This window comes from Petromyzon marinus, chromosome 2 (genome assembly GCF_048934315.1).
Source record: "Petromyzon marinus isolate PM22_M1 ecotype Great Lakes invasive population chromosome 2, UKy_Petmar_22M1.pri1.0, whole genome shotgun sequence".
In the NCBI taxonomy this organism is placed as follows: domain Eukaryota; kingdom Metazoa; phylum Chordata; class Hyperoartia; order Petromyzontiformes; family Petromyzontidae; genus Petromyzon; species Petromyzon marinus.
In genome coordinates this window covers 6,326,144-6,348,425 of record NC_133668.1, presented here as the reverse complement: position 1 = coordinate 6,348,425, position 22,282 = coordinate 6,326,144, and the positions used below count along the sequence as shown (strand labels likewise).

Sequence of the window (22,282 nt, the reverse complement as noted above, 5' to 3'; positions counted from 1 at the left end):
GAAGACTCACCGATCTGTGACTGGGCGACCATCGTGGAGTTTCGGTCGCACAGGGGCGAAAACGGGAGGCCCAGCTTAGCTTCACGGTCGCCCTGCCCAGACCACGGCAAAACAGAGGGCCAACAACTCAACGTCTATGCACATTTTACATCATCGCCACGAGGGGGCGCTGCCACACCTATTAATGCTGAACAACGCTGCAGTGATTCAGCACCACGGCCAGCGAGCTAACTGCACAACGCCCGCTTGTCAATGCAACTTCACCGGCACAGCTGATTATGTATGCATGTCGAAATTATTTCACACCGTACGTAGCCAACCGTGATAATCCGAGGTGCGGGGGAAGGACAACAAACTAAACACAAGCTTGGTGAAACACAACCTTAATGAAAAAGATGGTCTCTTTAATCAGAATGCAAGAATAAGTCATGCTATCACAATCAGGTTATACGCTGCTGATCAGCGTCAAAAAGTGGTAAACTGGCTCAGAAATGCTCAAAGGGAAATGATTTAAGTACACGCTGTCTAAAATCACCCGATCCAAAAAAGGTTTGATGAATAAACGAGCATTGATGTTCTTTGACTTTGTGTACGCGAGACCCCTGTCTGTGCGTTGTTCATGATTCCATCACCCAACCACAACGGCTGCACCACTCCTGGCTATCGGTTCTCATGGCGGAACGCGTTCATAAATATTCCCCAGACGTCTCAACGTGCGCCTTCAAGTCGCCGAGCGGGGGGAAAAAAAAAATTGCGATTGAAAAATTCCAACGGACAGAAGTCCGACCGAGATCAGACAATTACACTCGGCAGGAAACCCCCTCCGATCTTAAAAAATGCCTTTTCTTGAAGTTGTGGTTTGTAACCCGTTATGAATTTCGGACTGAGGAGAGCGACTCCACGCGTGGCTTCGCCAAGTTGCGACGCTGATGGACGAGGCACCGCGTATCGATCCTGTCCGAACAACAACAACAACAACGCCACTTGTCTCCCGTTGCCTCGAGCTGACATCCATTAACCTCGCCATTCACGGGCGCGATAAGTACACGGCGGTCACTTCCCCCCCCACCCCCCCCGTCACGACCTGAGATGCCTCCACAGGTCTCCCCTGCGAGGTAGGAAGGGACCATATGTCTGTTGTAAACTCAGCAGCACAGCTGCATGGAGTTGTTTCCATGCTTGAGGCCATTATCTAGATCCCTTTTCATGAATGATCTAGCCCAGGAGGATTGATATTATGATATTAAGTTATTAATACTTATTATGAAAATCAATAAACATTGGAAATGATGGTCCACACAAAACTGCATTCACATTGCACGTGTACATGCACAGGATTTTTTTTCACTGCTGGATTAAGTCCTCACACTTTGCATATTGTGGGCGTTATTTTACCATACTTTCATCATTCTGGTCAGTCTGGGTTGGTGAAGGTGGGTAGCATAGATATAAACTATAGTTCGACAATGGGTTTTACTACACTACCCTCTGCTGCCCACCAAGTAGCCCCCAACAGCAGTGGGAGCAGCAGCAGCAGCAGCCTAGAGCAACGTAACCCTTTCCCATTCCGCTGAGGTACGTGTATATCATCAGTTTTTCTTCCGATTTTGTTCCGATGACGTACCAGAAGAAAAAGTCAAATGAAATAACTTTATCGGTACCTAGGCTTCCACTAGGCCATGCGGGAGGTTGTGTGGTATGGTTTGGCGCCAGCTATCGTAGAGAGTGCGGTCGTGTCGCGACAGTTCTCTGCAGTGAGTACAATGTTTTTTTTTTTTTAAACAACGGCGCTATGCCTCTCTAAATAAAATGAAGGCTGAGCCGCTTGGGCATTCCGATATTCAGCTGTGAACGGGACCCACCCAGCAGTCATCTCCATCACCCATATAAATACTATCCAAACTCAACCCGGCTTGGTTTCCAACGTCTGATGAGATGGGGCACATTCTGGGTGATTTGTTCATAGGCTGCATTCACTTTACAGCGATTTAAATAATTTTCTTAGCGAATGCATAATAACGTCTCGACAATTTTCCTGCTGGGCCATATTTCTGCCTGAGAATGTCCTCATGCGATCACATGAATAAACGTCGCTCACACCACTGATATACTCTTCTGTATGTATGTGGAACTTCTTTAGCACCGTATGTAGCCAACCGTGGTCATCGATTGGTGACTTACGGTGAGCGGCTGAGACGCTTGATATGTCTGTTTTGTTTCTGTAATTGGCTCACGGGAGACACTGACACCACTAGCTTGATGTCTCTATTTCCGTGCTGCTGAGATCGCTGATATGTATGCGAGGCCCCAGGTTGATGTGCTTGCGTTGAAAAGTATAGCAAGCTTTGGTGCAGTGGCAGGCACAGGGCACGACAATGCTGGCTTTGCACAACACCCAGTGGGCGAGTGGAATTTGAAATTTGATTATCAGCACTGGGGAGACAAAAAATATTTAAAACTATCTAAACTATTTTATATTTTACCAGGTGCGGCTCACTTTTTTCAGAAGCAACTTGGCCACAAATTATTACTCTGCAAAGTGGCATATCACGTGGACATTTACAGCAGACAAATAAACGCATGTTTCTTAATGTGGAGGGGAAAACTGGAGGACCCAGAGACAAATGCACGCAATCACGGGGAGAGAGTCATATATATATACAGGCATCAGGGTCAGGATCGAACCCACGACCTCCTGTAAACCAGGTGAGGTAGTTAACATCTCGCCACCGTAGCGCCCCTAACAATATAATCAGAATCTTTATTTAGACTGCAGGAGGAATCCGATGAGCGATGCAGCTCTTTTTCACAGATGTCCAGTATGAGCGGGTCAGCAACTAGGGGTGCCACGGTGGCGAGATGTGATGACAAAGGTGGCCACTCTTGCATTGTGCTGGCCCCACCTAACAGGTGCATGTCAGTAGCGCTTCTCTTGATGAAGAGGCCCTTGTTTTTTCTTATTTGTGTTTAGTACAAGTGCATTAGGTATTTGTAGCATCTAGGCATAACTTGAGAGGAAGAGGTGAGGTGAGGTTTAGGAATATTAGATGTGTATGTGTGTGTAGCGGTTAGTGCACTGGGCCACGAACCCGGCGACCCGAAATTCGATTCCCACTCACAGCCAACACCAGTGACGATTTTCTGGAACTGTCATGGGCCTCCCCTAGGTCGAATCAGCCTCAAATGAGGAGCTGGTGTGGTGTGTAAACATCGCCACTGGGGGGGCAAAGGCGGTCGGGCGTGGTGCTGGTCACCCACCCCCTCGTGTGCCGTGTCGGCCTTCATAGGCGCTCGCTAACAGCACTTGCCCCAAGAGACTGTTAAGGCTATACGGGGGATCTTTGTCTTTGTGCATCAATGACATTTCCACATGCTGCTACGGAATTTGCTTTCACATTGTATGGTGGCACTTAACATGGATGGGCACAGTTCACAAAAACTGATATGTAATTTTGAACTTTTATGTTAAACACAGACACTTCCAAATCAGAAACATTATGTCGACTGGAGGAATCCGATGAGCTACGAATCTCTTTGTCAGATATGTCCAGTAAAAGGACGATGTTGCCAACTTGCTCAGTCCAATAGTTCACGGTATCTACATCCCCCTACTGGAGGCGCCTAAGTGGCAAATAGCAATCGAGCACAATCACACGCAAGTGAAATAGCACCGCGAGATCCTCTTTGGATTATAAGGTGCACGTCTGGCCCCTTTGCTTGTTTTTGAATATCCCCTAATTTTAACAATGTGCGTTCAGCACGACAAGAGTAATACGCAGGGGGCGAAGGCAGCACGTGTGTAGCAATGGGAGAGCAAGCTGACAGTGGTTGCAGAGAAGTGAGCTTTCTGCCACATTACAGCAATGTGCCGGCAATTCCAATGACCTTGGCTTGAGCCGAGGAGCTGGAAAATGTTAACGCTTACAAAGTTAACCTCTGGAGTGCCCCATGTAAGGCATATTCCCATTTCCTTCCATGCTCTCTGATCGAGCCACTCCTTGCAAACATCTTAAATTGTTGAATGCACCAATTCACCACAGACTACAAAGTAGTCATTCGTCCACCGATAAAGCACGGTTGGCTTCGTATTGTGCGGAAGAAGTTCAGCATACGTACATATATCTAGACGATGAAACAAAAACACTGGTGAATTATTGGCGAGCAATGCTACCCAGGTTGTGCTCCATTGTCACCCACTCTGATGAGACGATGCATTGTTCTGATTCTCTGACTGGGCTTTGAACTTATGACCTCACGAAAATGAAACGATTTGTTCCGAGCGACTTAAGCTATCACGGGAGCAATAGGGTTCGTAAAATGCGTATGAGTCGGCGGGCATGCAAGCGTCTGCTTCAACAGAAAACACCCAAATATTCACAAATGTGGTCTTGGTGAAATTGTGATGGCTGTAGGGAGGTGACTGGACACTGACATTAGGAAAGTGACATCATGCATTCAAAAATGCTTATTTTTCATGGCGTTTGAAGTTAATGAACCTCAGGTGCCAAGTGTCACATATTTTTAATCAACAACTGCCTAATTAAATTCATAAAAAGAATATTAATTAACAAAGCGTCCCTACATTAAAAGCATCTCACTTTGCTGCACAAGATGATCGCACACAAATTAGTAGTGCATATGAACTAAAAAAAAATAGTAAAACGAAAACACAAAGGTGAGCACCAGTGAGCAGAGCAAACTACACCGAAGCCGAGTTGTCCTATCGCGTGCAACGACTGAGGCAAACGGCATCTACAAGGCATGCAACCAGGCGAAGAACAGGAGGGGGTGACGATTGTGATGGAGGTTGAAGGGCAAAGAGGTGGGGAAAATTATAGAGTGCTGTTGGAAATAACTATTCTGAGGCAGCGAAAGGACTGGAGATGCCCAGTCTGGACTAACAGCGGGGAGGTAATAAGCAGTGTAGACAATCGGGCGGAGAGAAATCCAAACAGCAGGTGGGCGCAGAAAAGAAGGAGCGACCTCCCAAAATGTTCAGGCTGATTTTCACCAACGAGGATTCTTCACGGGCGGCAATGGCTTCCTTTCGTTACCGTGACCATTTCCCTCCCAGTTAGACACTTCGCTTGTGGCTATTACGGCGACGGCGAAGCGCGAGACGTTTCACAGCAAACGAACGCTGGGGAAACGGACCTGTCTAAAGAACTCCTCCATGAGGGCCTCGGTCCAGCGCTGGTGCAGGGGCCACTCCTTGGTGGGGTGGCTGATGTCGCCAGCGTGCAGGAGCAGCGACATCGCCTTGGACTTGTCAATGCTGCGGTGGTGGTCGGGGAGGGGGGGGGGGGGGGACAGGCAGAGCACATGAGCACGCACGCGTCACGCACGCGTCACGCACGCGTCACGAACGTGTCACAAACGCGTCACGAACGTGTCACAAACGCGTCACGCACGCGTCACAAACGCGTCACGAACGCGTCACGAACGTGTCACAAACGCGTCACGAACGTGTCACAAACGCGTCACAAACGCGTCACGAACGTGTCACAAACGCGTCACGCACGCGTCACGCACGCGTCACGAACGTGTCACAAACGCGTCACGAACGTGTCACAAACGCGTCACGCACGCGTCACAAACGCGTCACGAACGCGTCACGAACGTGTCACAAACGCGTCACGAACGTGTCACAAACGCGTCACAAACGCGTCACGAACGTGTCACAAACGCGTCACGAACGCGTCACGAACGCGTCACGAACGTGTCACAAACGCGTCACGAACGTGTCACAAACGCGTCACGAACGTGTCACAAACGCGTCACAAACGCGTCACGAACGTGTCACAAACGCGTCACAAACGCGTCACGAACGTGTCACAAACGCGTCACGAACGCGTCACGAACGCGTCACGAACGCGGCCACACGCTCTGGGAGTTGGCGGTGTCCGACCAGCGAAGGGTTCCCGGTGGTGATTGGCTATTAGATTGGAGCTGCGCAGTGATCCGTTTGTCTGCAAATCCTGTCGTGAATCACTGTCGTCCGCGCTAAACTCTGACAAACGCTAATCAACACATATTATTGGTTCTTTCGGTAAAGTCACGTCATATAGTAACAGGCTTTTACCCTTTTTATCTGGCACCAAAACTGACAGCTTTATACAAGGGATCATGCTTGCAATAACCACAACACAAGCAGTCAAAATGCAAATAAAAAGAGACAACTCTGATAATGATATGCACTGTCCTTGAAATTGATTGGTCCACACCCGAGACGGCTTTTCTAAGAGCCCTTTAGTCTCCATTGGTGTTGGACCAGAAGACGCCAAAAGGCGTACAACTCAAAAACAGCGCACTATCAGAGTATTGAGAATTCGGGGTAAGCCTTTACATTATGAGACCTCCTTTGCCAGTAGCAAGATATAGTAATAGGTTTTTACCCTTTTATCTGGCACCAAAACTGACACCTTTATTCAAGGCATCATGTTTGCAATAACCACAACACAAGCAGTTAAAATGCAAACAAAAAGAGACCACTCTGATAATGATATGCACTGTCCTTGAAATTGATTGGTCCACACCCGAGACGGCTTTTCTAAGAGCCCAGTCTCCACTAGTGTTGGACCAGATGACGCCAAAAGGCGTAATAATGTAAAGTCACGTGACTTTACCGAAAGAACCAAGAATATGAATCCCTGCAGTCACGAAAGCTTTAAATAATAAAAAAAAACTAATCAACACGTTTAACTATTGAAATTGTAAGATTATGTTAAAAGCATATAATACAGAACTCGGGTTCCTTGTCACCCACATATAAATGAATCTTTTTGTCTATCAGCCAACTGTATTGGCTTTCCAAAACCAATATTATTATCAAGCAACAAACCAAATCTCCGCAACTACCGGCTACTCAGTACTGAGCCGACTATGTGCGCACTACTGTACTGTGTATTTACAGATTCCGTCATCGCCACAATCACCTTGTTGAAGGGAGAAAAACTGGGACTCAAAAATACCAAGATTTTTGTCTAAATCTTTTTGGGTACTCTCTTAGCAACATTTCAAAGTATCTGGTGGTGGTGGGGGGGGGGGGGGTCTGGAAACCAATGACACCCACACTGGCTGCGCCCCTGGCACACACACATCCACACAAGACAAAGATCCCCCTTATAACCTTAACAGACTGTTGGCGCAAGTGCTGTTAGCGAGCACCTATGAAGGCCGGCACGGCACACGAGGGGGTGGGTAGCCAGTTGAGCTGAACAATGAATCGATTTCAAATCGAAAACGCATTTTGAAACAATGCGATTAGTAAATCGCAAAGGCTGCGATTTTTTTTTCGATTTGAAAAGTCCTCTAACTTTTTTATGGGAATTGTTTTATGTTGTATTATAACTTTAGTTATTTAACTTAACAATTGTTCTATGTTTGATTGTTCTTAAAACATTTTACTAAATGCATGTTGGAAGCAAATTCATATATTTTAAGTTCTCATCCTTGCATGAGACTATATAGAGCAGTTCATATTTTGATGGTATCATGTGGTAATGCTCAATCACATGTTTTAAATCTATTACACAGTGAATATTGAACTGAAGCTTGAATAATTTTTTATCGCAAATCAAATCGCAATATCTGTCAGAAAAATCGCAATTAGATATTTTCCCCAAATCGTTCAGCCCTGGTCGACAGCACCACGCCCTGCCGCCTTTGCCCCCTAGTGGCGATGTTTACACACACTGCACCAGGTACTCATTTGAGACTGAATCGACATAGGGGAGGCCCATGACTGGTTCAAATAATCATCACTGGTGTTGGTGGCCGTGAATCGGGAATTGAACTCGGGTCGCCGGGTTCGTAGTGCAGCGCTCTAACCGCTACACTGCTGCCCGTTACAGACGTACACACTCACGCACACACGCAGACATTAGCATGGATGTGTGCATAACCTTTCGGGCTGTTGCAGGGCGCTCTTCATGGTCTTGATCTGCTGAAAGTGACACGACATGTCCGTCGCCAGAACCATCTCTACGACCAGCGCACGCAGCTCTCTGTACAGCAGCACAAACGACACGTGTGTTAAACACGCAAGGACACAGACTTCAATCTTCATTCTCACTCACAAGCGTGGCACAAGTGCTGTTTGTGAGCATCCATGTACGTCACTTGAGGTGGGATTGGCTCAACTCTGGTCGTTTTTTTAAATTTCTGTATACATCGCAAAACCCGAAAGAAAAAGGGTCACAGGCACGGGCGCATGCAGTGAGATGGTAAAAGAGTAATGTGATAACCAATTGGGCATCATAGGACGAAGCGGTGGCACAGTTGTGATCAAACTGGTCTATGAAACTGGGCGCCAGAGTTAAATTCCAGGTTCTTGGCTAACATCGATGATATCTCAACCAGTCTCCCCTCTGTACCTCCCCCTCAACCCGCATTGACCAGCGTGGTGACGTACGGTCAGACAACCCCCACATCTGACACGAAGGAATCCTTTAAGCGGGAGTGCATTGACTCTTGAGCAGGCACGATAAGGTTGAAAATAATAATGATGGAATCATAGGTATGCATATGTATTATTGTATTATTATATGTACTATTTGTAAAATAGAATTTCCCAATGTAACTTCAGTAGCCATGGGAATATATATTTGGTGAGTGGGACAAAGCTTTGGTTATGGGGTGGGTGTGGAAGGGCCAACCCTCCTGGGCATTCCCAATGCAGCACATTCACCACAGAGCTGTTGACACACCACACGACAGGCACACATTTTAGACGCCCAAGGTAACCGAACATCACAGCTTATTGTCGCGCGAATGCCACGCCGATTGAGAGATGAACACGCGGATGCCTCGCTCGCTCCATAAAAACCCAATGTGAGGCCCTGGCATCTGGGGACGGAGCTCCAAGGAATGAATGGATTTAAGATCCGTCCCAACGGTGACGATGTGGGGTGTTGGTGGTGGTGGCGGTGTGGGATGGCGTTTTGAGGTGGTGGTGCGGGTTGGTTCGGTGGTGGTGCTGTGGTGGTCTGATAGGATGACGGTGTAAGTTGGCAAGCATATTGAAATGTGTTTGCACTTAAGGCCCCTCATAAAAGTCTCTATCAACCTGATTGCTGCACTACTCCATAGCACGGCCACTTTGCTGGAGGAGTTCGCTCCGAGCGGATCAGTGTGTGGACTCTATAAACTATAAAATTAAACACATTTTTTTCTTAACGGGTAAGACCCATTGAGCTATTTATCTCTTTTTCAAAAGCGACCTGGCCACAAATGATAGCTCAACGTAGTGGCTTATCACGCGGAAATCTTTAGCAGCAGCCAAATACTTAAAATGCACATTGGTTTTTAAATGTGGAGGGAAAAACCGGAGGATTCGGAGAAAAACCCTCATGACCACGTGGAGAGAGAGAGAGAGAGACACGCAAACTCAAAATATACTAGGCGTCAGGGCCGGCATCGAACCCACGACCAACTGTATACCAGGAGAGGGAGTTAATATCTCGTCACAGTGGCACCCCAACCTCCAGTCGTCCTTGCTGAGGTTGATGAAGATGTTCATGTCATCGTCCTGCATGAGGCGGTAGGCAGCGCTCACGTGATGGTTCTCCAGCACCGCGCGGTCGTTGTACAGCAGAGCCACGTCAGAGCTGCACCCGGGCACACGGCAACATGAGCGCACAAATACATGGGGACACGAGCGCTACGCATGGATCGTGAGTACAATACATAGGCATACAAAGACTGACTGGGCAAGTGCTACTCGCGAGCACCTGTGAAGGCCGGCACAGCACGGGATGGGATGGGTGTCCAACGCCACGCCTAGTTGCATTTGTCTCCCCAGTGGCGATGTTTACTACACCGCACCGGGTACTCATTTAAGGCTGAGTCCACCTAGGGAAGGCCCAGCACCAGTTCAGATAATCGCCACCGGTGTTGACCGCGAGCGGGAATCGAACTCGGGTCACCGGGTTCATAGAGCAGCGCACTAACCGCTACACTACCGCTCCCCACCACAACGGACACGAAGGCACATGAGTACATGGGAACATGAGTTTGTGGCCACGTGAGTACATGGCAACATGAGTTTGTGGCCACGTGACTACATGGGAACATGAGTTTGTGGCCACGTGACTACATGGGAACATGAGTTTGTGGCCACGTGAGTACATGGGAAGATGAGTATGTTGGTTCGCGCACGAGTGCATGATCACATGGGCACGTGAATACATAGGCACGTGAGTATGCGGACGCAATATTAAATGGGAAAAGATGTGGGATTGCGAGCACACACGGTCATATGCATGATTACATGGACACAGGTTTCAAGAGCACTTGGGACACACAGCCACAGAAGTACATGGACACGCAGATACACGGGCACACAAGCACGCAATCGCACGAGTCCATGCGGACACGGGCGTACGGACACACGTGCGTGCGTGAAACCAGAGACGTGCAGATAATTAGAATGAAAATGTCACACAAAGCATTTTGTGTGACTGACATAGAGATGTTACATTGTTTTGAAAGAAAAAAAACATTTCGATTTAAAGCTTTCGTCACTGCAAGGTTTCATCTTCTTTGGTTCTTTCGGTAATGTCACATAGAATGAGAATAAAATAATAAAATAAAATAAAAAATTCTCACGACGTTTCGGCCACAACAAGTGGCCACTTGTGTTGAAAGAACCAAAGAAGAGAAAAAAAAATATTAAATGGAAAATTAATAATGCACTGTTAAAGCAAGACTATGATTACCATCTAATCAAGCAAATTATTTAGAGGAAGGTGAGAATGTAAAATTACAAATTATATTGGTAGCTGCTCAGTCAGATGTCAGATGTACCATAGGTGAGTAGTGTTTTGTTTCATCTTGACTTAAAGCTTTCGTGACTGCAGGAATTCATATTCTTTGGGTCTTTCGGTAAAGTCACGTAGATAGGTTCAGAGAAAATGAACCTATCTACGTGACTTTACCAAAATAACCTAAGAGTTATTGCAATTTGCCTTTTATAGCCATACCAATATCAAGGGCAAAAACTAAAATCCGCAATGCAATTTCTTTGGCTTTAACTAACTGGATAAATGACACATTTGATATTTTCACAAATTACTTTAGAAATTAAATACACCGTATGTAAATAAAAAACGCATGTAGCGACAACACGTGGAGGTTGATTAATCGCTGGGGTCGTATGGACGGGGTAACTGGCTGACTGCTGCCACCATGGTGTGCACGCGCATCGCGGTGAGCAGTTTAGGTGAGTGGTGAGCAGAATATTCAGTGAGCAGATTCAGTGAGCGGTGAGCAGTTTCAGTGAGCAGATTATTCGGTGAGCGGCAGTAAGCAGTTTTTGTGAGCGGTGGTGAGCAGATTCGGTGAGCGGTGTGCACTGCAGGCTCGCACCGCGTCTGGATGTGGAAGTTGTTGGTGGTGCCCGTGTGCTCCAGATCGTGAATGGCCGCGGCGAAGATGACGGCAAGCGTCTCCAGCTCACTCAGCCAGTGCTGTTCGAGGGGTGGCACAAAGACACAGGAGGTTGGGGTACAAGGGATCAAGAGGACACGGCGGACACGGATGGTGGTGGTGGTGGTGATGATGATAAACTAAAAATTATTTTTACCAAGTAAGACCCACTGAGCTCTTTTCAGAAGCGACCTGGCCACAAATGATAGCTGAACGAAGTGGCTTATCACCATGTGGAAATGTAGAGTGGCCAAATACCCTAAAAGCATGTTGATTCTAATTGCGGAGGGAAAACCCGGTGGGCCCGAATAAAAATCCACACGACCACGGGGAGAGAAAGACTCGTGCAAACTCCAAATATACAAAGCAGGCGTCAGCGTCTGGATCGAACCCACGACCTCCCGTATACCAGGCCAGGCAGTCAACATTTCGCCACCGCGGGTTCGGTGGTGCGAAACGGCCGTGGTTTGGCGTGCGAAGTTTTGAGGATTGGGGGCCACGGTGGAGCGAGACGAGTGGGGGAGCGTGAAACGACGAGCAAAAACCGGTCGTGAGCGAGGGCGTGGGCAGAGAACCGTGCATTCCGTAGCATGTTAATTGAAATAATACAATTGGGTACAAAACTTACGTTGCATTTCCAATGGGTGCCAGTGCGTGCGTGCGTGGGTGCTGTGGAAAGCGGCGGCGCAGCGGTTAGCGCTACGCTGCGCTGCGAACACGGTGGACTGAGTTAGATTCCCGCTCACAGCCAATAACGGCGACGATTATCTGAACCGGATCCTGGGCCTCACCTAAGTCAACTCAGCCTCAAACGAGTACCTGGTGTGTAAACATCACCACTGAGCAGACAAAGATGGTCGGGCGTGCTGTTGGCCACCCACCCCCTCGTGTACCGCGCAGGGCTTCATAGGTGCTCGCTAACAGCATCCTCTCCCCAATACTCTGTTAAGGTTATACGGGGGACCTTAGTCTTTGTGTGATGTGTGTGCGTTTGCTCGTTATTGAATGCTCCCGAATGTGCTTTGTCTCAATGAGAAGCCCTCTCGTCCTACGATTCATTGCACTGTCTGAACCCCATTGAACTGGCAGGCGAATCTCACCGCTGTCAAAGCAAACAGACGCTTAGAAATAAATCAATCGCTAACCTGGATTTTTTTTAATTCATCGTACAGTCTGAAGTGTGAGGAGCGATTGCCATTCTGATAAAAAAAATAATGTACCGTTATAAATGTCATCAATGTTCTCAAACATAATAGGCACTTGCTCATTATACAGGGGTGTAATTTATAAAGTGAAAACTTGTGAGCGTGTTCGCATTCTTAGTGTCCCACAGTCAATGCATGTTAACAACCGCCAATGACAGATGTGTGGTAATCAGTGATGTATGACTGCTTTTTTCTTGAGACAATCCTGCAATCAGGGTGTACAAGGCACACCTAGTTTCAAAAAACACAATGCTGTAGATTAGATAATTCCCTTGCAGCCCATGTTATATGGATTGGGGAGTCACATTTAACCTTCAGAGAAGAAGAAAAAAAAACATTAGCACCGAGAGGAAGTTTAAAAGACACAAATCAATCTTTGCAAGCTAACTTTTAACGCTGCCTTCAATAACCAGGCCACCTCAACTGAGTGAAGCAACCAAAACTCACGCCGCTATTAATTCCTAGGAGACGAGTGCAATCGTCAAGCTCAGGTAGGCACTGCGATGCCACCACACATGACAGAGCGCTGAACGTACTATGGAGGAGGCTATCGAAGCGTCTCACTCCGATGAAAGGAAATTCCAAGTGGTTAAAAAAAACTGGCTTGCCACACCCACGAGAGAAGAGAGTAAGCAAAGAGTTGGAGCAGGATGGAGCAGGTTAGAGTGCACTTGTTAAATAGAATTTGATAGCCAAAAGCAAAAATAAAAAAGTGAAGACAGTTTTCAACTGGTGCATATTTGCCTGCTATGACTCGGAGACTGGACATGTGGACACTGACAACGAGAACGGAACAAAACAACGAGATTACACAATGAAGCACGGAGAGAGGCATGCTGGGAAATACGCAGAGAGACAAAAAGAGAAACACGTGGATCAGAGAACACAAGTTCTAGACATCGTCGTAGTCACTGTTAAAATATATATAAGTGGTCTTGGATAGGAGGCGTCACTGAACAGGATGATAGCCAATGGTGAAGACCATCATCAAAGATGGAGTGACTAATTCATGTGCAGGAGCAAGATGGATGATGGCACCACAAGACTGTAATGGATGACAACAATATGGGGAGGCCTTCATCCAGCAGTGGAATAATCATGACAATTAATAACGATGATAAGTCGTGCAATTTATTTATACAAGAAAGCATCAAGATGGTAGGACATTGGGATGTTTGGCCAATTCCTTTTTAGTCCGAGCAGCCGGAGAAAACCAACCACGAATATTAGGGGACGACACTCAGCTCGTGTAAAGTGTGGTTGTGTTCACCGTTCAACCTTATTCGGAAGACACTGGAGCTATGCACTTTTAAATATAAATGTTAAACTAATTTATTTAGAAATGCTTTTTTGTGTTTAAGATGCCACGGTGGCGAGGTGTTAACTACCTCGCCTGGTATGCAGGAGGCACAGGGTTCAATCCCGACCCTGACGTTTGCATATTTGGAGTTTGCACGTTCTCCCTGTGGTTCGCGTGGATTTTTCTCCGGGTCCTCCGGTTTTCTCCTCCACGTGTATAAACACGCGTTTAGAATATGTCTGCGATACATTTCCACGTGATAAGCCACTTCGTCGAACTACCATTTGTAGCCAGGTCGCGTCTTGAAAAGAAGCTACACGGCTCAATGGGTTTTACCTGGCATAATAAAAATAGTTTAGTTTAAATAGTTTACAGTTTAATTTGTTGTCCTTCCCCGCACCTCCGATTTAGCACGGGTGGCTACGGACGGCGCGAATGAAGTTCAACGTGCGTGCATACATAGTTGGGTCGCAGCCCAGCAGTAGCTTTGCCCCACAAAGCACACTCCCGCAAGTCACACTCGAGCTGTTCTGATCTGCTGCCACTGCGTCTCCGTGGGTTTCGTTCTCAACTCAACTTGGCTGTCGCTTCAAGCTGGAAGCCTCACCAGTTGGCTTGACATCCCACATCAGGAATTTGGCCGAGTAGGAATAACTCATCGAACGTGTCAAGCAAAAAAAAAATGTTCTCGGCCTGCGGGGGATTGTAAAATGTAATTTAACACAAATTTTCATCAGCGAAGTGGGCTTAATCATCTGACTCGGATGTATATCTGGCGGAGAGATGCTCACCTCGAATGTAACTCAAGTAATTTAACCAAAAATATAGACATTCCAGTTTTTGTGTTGATCACCGAGAGTCGTCCTTCAGCTCGAGTTCAGGTCAACTCACAGGTCAACTCAGCACCACGCGAATTGGGTCGCAGGCCGGCTTACATAGCTGTTACTTCATATTCTCCACAATGACGCTACGTATCATTTTTCATTATATGGCCGAGATTACTTAAATGTTCAATTAATTCTCAAAATATCTTACTTATTTTGAACTGCAAAGTAATTTCACTACTACTTTCGTCATGCCAATTAAATGCAATTTGAATTTTATATTTTTTAGTCCTGCCTTCAAACATTAAATTAATAATTTACAGGTTTTGTCAATCCATTGCCGGATAAAGGTCTATCTCCATGTCACGTGGGTTATGAGGGTTGCACGACCATACTTTACCCCACTGGTCGGTGCAGGTTGGTGAAAGGATGCCATGGCTGGGAATTAAACTCAGGTCACCGGATTCATAGCAAAGTGCAGCTAACCTCTGTGGCACTTCTACCCCACAGTCCTACCTATACCACTTGCTTTATTCACCATCTTATTCCTCCTTTTTCGTACGGCTCATGTAGCTGCAGAGCAACAAGTACAATTTCACATTCAGGTGGTCAAGCCAGACAACCGCGTCAGGAGACAGCGGAGTGTATCGCTGTGACGTCTCCTTCGTATTTGTGGATCGGTCATTGCGTCGTTATATGTTGCACGGTCTGTTCTGGATGACCAAAGTCGCACATTGGACAGTTTAAAATTTTCCATTTTTGCATCAGGTATCGCATCTACTGCCATGGTTTGTGCGGATGCCGTTTATGGTGGTGGACTATGGCCCTAACCAATAATCAATTGTAAGGGAACGCTGTTCTTGGGTAACACGTTGGTTAGCACCTATCGTTTCAAATCGAACCAAAGAGACCCCCAGGAAAAGGGACCCAATGAGAAACATTTTCAGAAATCCATTCCAAATTGCGGTGAAGCGATCTTAATGTCCATGCCACCATTTTCTCTCCTCTTGTTGAATTGCGATGGATTCTCAGTAGCGACGCTCACTCAGATGCAATTTAAATGTTGTACAAATTCATCACGAGTACCGTTATTATTCAATACGCAAGCCGGATCCACCTGGTTCTCCATCCTCCCCTTTAAACTCAAAGGCCTTTTCTCCCCGCAGGACAATGTTAGCCCAGAGCTTTAGGAAAATGTCAAGCTGAAGGCCCTCGAACGTGCGTGGCATTGCGCGCGCGTTCTGTAGCGTCTCGCGGGAGGTGTCCCGCATGGAACCATCAATGGCAAATATTTCTTGACCCTCTCGCATCGAGGCTTCCGGCGTTCACGACATCGCTCCCCGCTCACGAGACGTGGCAACGCTTCACACCTGCCCCCCCCCCCCCCCAACCACGACCCTCGCACGGGTCGATGAATACTCATGATTTTGGGGGTCATGACTGGATAAAAAAAAATGTATCGGTTTGCAGTCTCGTTCGTCCTGTCTCTATCTCTTCCCGTTATTCTGCAACACTTAGTTCCGTTAACCTGAAGGTTATATTGCATTTAACGTTTTGCAAGGTGCAAAAAAATACTTATGAGCAAAATTGGACGTTTGTTTTAAAATATAATTTCTTTAGAGAGTTCACTGGCAGGTGTTTATCTTGAATGCATATACAGTAAAGATACCAACATGTTTCTTCGAGTGAGAATAATATATCATTATGGTGATTTAGAAGACTATCCTCGATGTGTACTATTATACGAAATAAATAGTTTACAAAGAAGAGGCAGGCCATGTTTTGGTTGCTTCTCCTCGGCCATCTTGCAAATTGCTTCATGGGTGATTCAGTTGGTCAACCACGGAGTGGTAACAAGCCAGCCTAGGTACTGGTTTGAGATGTCAACTTCTTCCTTTGTCTGCAATGCTTTAAATCCTTCAAACTATCCCACAGATTAAATTCTTCTCAGGAAACAAGGTATGCCGAATCTATGGTTCTCAATCCCCCTACAGTCTATAATTTCAACATCTACCGATCTACGGAAGTGTGCGAAGCGTTAATGTGGAAAGAACATGCCGTGCGCAGTCTTAGTTGTCGTGCCAGAGGGTGGACTCGCGAGATCGTAATTAGTTTGATGTATCACAATTTTAAATGCAATGCTTGATGGCCCATGCTTCTCAATCTGGTACGCAAGCAGCACCACTGCAATGTGACTTGTTTATTGCGGTGCGAGATAATTAGTCATCAGGGGCCACTGGTGTCTCGTGAGCAGGCGAACTGAGCTATTGATTCACGCTGCTTTCTAGTGGTGTAATAAGTCAGTGTAACTCACGGGCGTGTTAATGGGGCCCACCATAACGACGTGTGTGAGAAGGGAGATTGCTAAGGGTTGGGATTAGGGACAAAATTAATGCTACTGATTAACTGCAACACTGTTTTTCAGAGTTGATATTTTTTTTCACGCGACAAGAGACTCAATGCCCTTCTGTGATTTGACGCTCGTGTGGACCTTCTTTAGGTCGACTCAAACTGTCTGGTGTAGTTTGTGTCAGCCCATCAACTCTTCAGGCACGTTTAAATAAGTACCACTTTATGGGATGCCAGCCAGTGGTTAGCCTGCGAATATATTGGCCGCGGCCACAGGCATGTGTAATTTCCTCCATCGGTTCAGGGCCGTCAATGTGACAACATGAACGATGTACAGTGGCACCCCGGAGATCGAACTTAATTCGTTCCAGAAGGCCATTCGAACACCGATTTGTTCGAACACCGAATTAATTTGTCCCATAAGAATTAATGTAAATAACATTAATTGGTTCCAGACACAAGAAATCTCTCATCATAAAACATTTTTACACGAAGTTTACAGTAATTACATGCATAAAATCATACAAAAAAACAAGAAACACAATAAATGAATGGAATAAATGAATAAATATATGGAATAAATGAAATAAATGAACATTGAACTTCACTTTACCTGTAGTAAGGAGAGTTGATGGCTTGAGTGGAAGGTGGTGAGGAGATGGTGGTGGTGTTATTGTTTGGAAGGGGAGTCCCCTTTGTCTGGGCAAGCGTCATGCACGCTGGGCCATACACGTCTCAGCCGTGTACAGGTTCTTTCAAGTCGCGATTGCCCATTCGACCTCCGAATTTCGTTCGGTTTCCAGGGCAAAACATGTTCGGAAATATCGTTCGAACACCGATTTGTTCGAGTTCTGGTGCGTTCGATCTCCGAGGTTCTACTGTAAATTCAAAAGCGTTGCGGTCGCGATTGGCGTTGGCCCCTCACACGTTCTCATGTGCCGTGCTGATCTTAACCCTTTCCCATTCCGAGACGTCTGCAAGTTGCAGGGGGTGGGTGTCCCTTGTTCACCGCTGAATCTCGGAACGTGCAAGCGGTTCAGCGTTAATTGTATGTAGAGAGGCACAGCGCAGTTGTTTTTAAAGACATTGCACTTACCGCAGAGAACCGTAACGACAAGACCACTACATGATAGCTGGCGCCAAAATGTGCCACGCACTCCTGCAGGGCCTCGTGGGAGCATCAGTATCAATAAATGTACTTTATTTTAGAAATAACTCATGATGTACCCGTACGTCATTGTAACAGAAAAGGGTTAACAGGAGCTTGATAAATAACCGACAAACGAGCACGGGGGGGGGAGGGAGTGACGGTGGAGGCCACAGTGCCCTCTCTTACACAACCCAGGTGCCAACACGCACACTGGCTGTCAGCACTTGCCTTGAGCCTGGAGGAATAATGCAATGGGGCACAGAATCACAAGTGAGCTCATGTTCTTTTCCATCCAGTGTTTAGGTGAGACCATCCCAATTTATTCACTGCCAAGAGAGAAAGAAGATCACCGAGGTCGATTTCCTTCCACCGTTTCATTAAGATGAGACTCTGGCCCGTGAACCTATGTGCGCGTGTGTGTGTGTGTAAATTTTATTGTGTGTGTACAGTGGTGGTAGTGTTTAGCTGCACTGCACTGCCAACATGGTCAGCAGAGCTCGAATTCCAGCCATGGTTTATGGCAGTGGCAAATTTTATCATAACATATAATTGGCCTCCCCTAAGGTTGACTCTTGAATGAGTACCCAGTGCAATGTTGTAAACATTCGCAATTGGAACACAAAGGTGGTCAGGCACGACCAAGGACACACCCACCCCCTTATGCCACAATTGCTGTAATAGGTGCTCGATAGTAGAAGTTAAAGTAACAGTCCATTTTACTATGTGGGGAAGGGAGAGTGCGAGGGATCCTTATTTTGGGCACTTGCTCGTAGCAAAGCAATGACACAGGCAACGCACGCAGCAACGCACGCATGCACGCGTTTGACTCAGTAATCCTGCATGCCCGCCTGAAATCGCTCCAATTTTCCGCTCGTGCGTGCGCTCGCTCGCAAAACTTCACCCAGAGATGCTCGCTCACAGATGTTCGCTCATGCCTGAATGTCGATGAGCGCCCGAATGTGTGCGTGCGTGCGCATGTTTTGGCTGGGTGGAGTGGTAGTTTAGCGGTTAGCACGCAGTGCTCCAAACTCGGCGACCTTAGTTCAATTCCCGCTCACGGCCAACATCAGTGAGGATTTCCTGGGCCTTCTCTAGGTCGACTCAGCCTCAAATAAATACCTGGTGTGGTGTGTAAGCTTCGTCACTGGGGAGACAAATGCGGCCAGGCGTGTTGCTGGTCACCCACCCCCTCGTGTGCCATTCCGGCCGTCATAGGTGCTCGCTAACAGCACTTGCCCCAACAGTCAATTAAGACGACACGGGGGATCTTTGTCTTTGTTTGTGTCGGAGGCTGCACGCACCATGAGGCCCGACTGCAGGAGCAGGTAGTGCACGGTCTGGGTGACGTCGGCGGCATGCGCCAGGTTGTGGTATGGGTTCTTGTGCTTGCTGTAGCCCGCCTCCAGCGCCTCCACAAACGACACCAGCGCCGCAACGGGAATCTGCACGGGTAAGCGCATGCCAGCACGACGCGCCGGTCATCCGGATCATCCATTACGACACCCCCCCCCTCCCCGCCCGGTGCGGCATCGTTACATAACAATGTGTGTCGGAGTGGGAGTGCAGTGGTACACCACACCTCCGATTAGCACGTTGTCTATAAGCCCCCCTCGGCCACCTGGTTGCATACGGTGTGAATTATATTCAATATACATACACACACTGGTTAGTAAATTGCCGTGAAATCCCAGTGACGTTGGTCTAATTCCCAGCCATGGATGACACCAGCGGCAAGTACTTCCGCTATGTGTAGCTGTTCTTTATACCCATCTGAAAACCTATGGAGACCAGGAGTATCTTTTTCAAGGGGCATCTGGGGTTAAGTAAATCTTATCTGAAGGTGTGCTGGCCCTCCCTTAGAGGGTGGTAATGTTGCCGAGTAGTAGCATTGTGAGCTGCTTGTTGCAGAGGTTTGCAGTTCGAACCCGGCGGGCCGCCCTGGTTAATACTGCAGGCACATGAAACAAACTTAAGTGCCGTGTGCTTCACACTGGACGTTCAAGATCCCATTATTCGGGGCTGCATGTCTCTTCTAGAGGCTCTCCCGCTCTCTCAAGTCACCCCTTAATCACGAGCAGCCTCTCTATGGCAACGCATCTTCATCTATTTTTATTTTACAAGGTAAAGCACCACTGAGCTATTCGCTCTTTTTTCAGAAGCGACCTGGCCACAAATGATAGCCCAACTAAGTGGCTTATCACGTGGCAATTCATAGCAGCCAAATAATCGAAACACTAAATATGGAGGGAAAACCCCGAGGACCCGGAGAAAAATCCACACGGCCACGGGGAGAGAGAAAGGGAGAGACACGCAAACTCCAAATATACAGCAAGCATCAGGGTCGGGATCGAAGACCACGACCTCCTGCAAACCAGGCGATGGGAGATAACGTCTGTTCAGCGTGGCGTCCCCCACCTTGTATCGCGAGATGAGCTCGTATCTCGTGAGTAGCTCATGCATGACGAACTTGAGTGCGTGTTCTCCACTCGCCTCGTTCAGCACAAACACGTCGAACGACCACTTGTGCACGTCCTGCGGAGCACGAGGGAATAACCGGTGCAAGGTCGGTCTAAGAGTATCGGGCGGATGTAGAGCATCCGCTCGGTGGGAGCTCAGCACTTAATTTCATATGCCGCGTGATTATTTTTGTTCGTAGGGTTTTCATTTTTGTTGTTGTTTCCCTTTCCCCTTCTCTCTCCCTCCCTCCCTCCCCTGACGCCTTTTCTTCCCACAGTATGTTATTTATCCATAATAGAGGTTTTTTTGTTGGGTTTAGATCATGCAAATATAAATGTGTCGTGAAACCCGCCACTACCCGACACAAGCCAATTAGGCTTGTCATGTAAACAAAACTTGCCAGTTAGGTACTAGTTCGGCACACCGGTGTGTGTGTGCGTGTTGGAGAGTAAACCCACAACATTTTACAATTCGAGTTGGATGTTTCACCTATAATTACAACTAGCCTCATCAGGCGACAGCCAGAATTGGCTGTGTCGGGTGGTCGCGGGTTCAATGACACATTTTTACTTACGCAATCTAACCCAACAATAAAACCCACCTCTTTTTATGGATAACATTGGTCGTGGAAGCCTACGTGTTAAACCAGTATGTTAGTTACCTTACCCCTTTCCCCTCACCCTCCCGATAAAAAAAAAACCTTCGTTTCCGCCGCAGGTGGTTCCCACTTGGGTGGCGGCAGCGAGCCCAATTTCCCCCCACTCCTAACCTCCCCCCACACACCACCCCTGCTTCGTAAGGTCCCGTCGCGCCGAAATGGGGTTGCTGTACCTGCGAAGTTTCTCTCCTTCTCCGTTTGCAGCCGGCGTATTGTCGCGGGCTCGCGGTCTGTCGCAATTCATACCCGATAATTTGACACTGGAGCTTAATTCAGCGTTCAAACTCGATTTAATTTCCGCTTTGATGACCGTGCGAGCGGGAGTATACGAGCACCCTCTTTGATTATTTTTTTTTTATCCTCGCATATTACGTTCCGATCGTCTCATCAGCGTCACGTCGCTTGGTTAAGTCATTTCAATTTGGAGCTTTCCTGTTCGAGAACGTCCTTTGGAAGGAAACATCACAAAAGTACTTCTGAATGAGCATTAGGCCATGCACCATCGCACGCGCCCTACTGTTGGCGTATTTGTCATGATGGCAGCCAAACTTAATGTTTGTCCTCATAGCTTTTGAACATGTCAAATTAAGTGGAATACTAGATTTCATATGGAAGTCTTGTTGGACAGTCGTTGACTGGGTTGAGACCGTCAACTCGCTACTCTAAAGGCCCCGGTTTATTTCCCCTGCCCTTCCCCCTTCCTTCATCTCCTTCCCCTCCTCCATAAATAGACTGCTCCCGATCGTTCCCCTTACCACGGTAGGGCAGTGAGCCAGGACTCTGCCTGTCGGTCCCTAATTTTGAGGATGTATCGCTCCCGATTTATTCCATGTTATTTTCTGTTTCCCCCCCCCCCCTCTTTGAAATCTACTTTGCATTCTAGATTCTTGAATTTAAAAATAAATACAATTC

The 22,282-nt window shown here is 47.2% G+C and overlaps 1 protein-coding gene across 6 annotated transcripts in view; it reads right to left on the bottom strand.

Annotated features, from left to right (window-relative positions):
* Positions 1-22,282, bottom strand: part of LOC116948869 (dual specificity calcium/calmodulin-dependent 3',5'-cyclic nucleotide phosphodiesterase 1A-like) — a 173,163-nt gene that overhangs the window by 16,593 nt on the left and 134,288 nt on the right. For all 6 annotated transcript variants that reach the window (XM_032966060.2, XM_032966084.2, XM_032966074.2 and 3 more), the window contains 7 exons: positions 20,671-20,787; positions 19,557-19,697; positions 11,368-11,468; positions 9,483-9,608; positions 7,905-8,006; positions 5,155-5,275; positions 11-92 (listed from right to left, as the gene is read on the bottom strand). In XM_032966060.2, the coding sequence (XP_032821951.2) occupies positions 11-92; positions 5,155-5,275; positions 7,905-8,006; positions 9,483-9,608; positions 11,368-11,468; positions 19,557-19,697; positions 20,671-20,787 (790 nt within the window). The remainder of the gene's footprint in view (positions 1-10; positions 93-5,154; positions 5,276-7,904; positions 8,007-9,482; positions 9,609-11,367; positions 11,469-19,556; positions 19,698-20,670; positions 20,788-22,282) is intronic.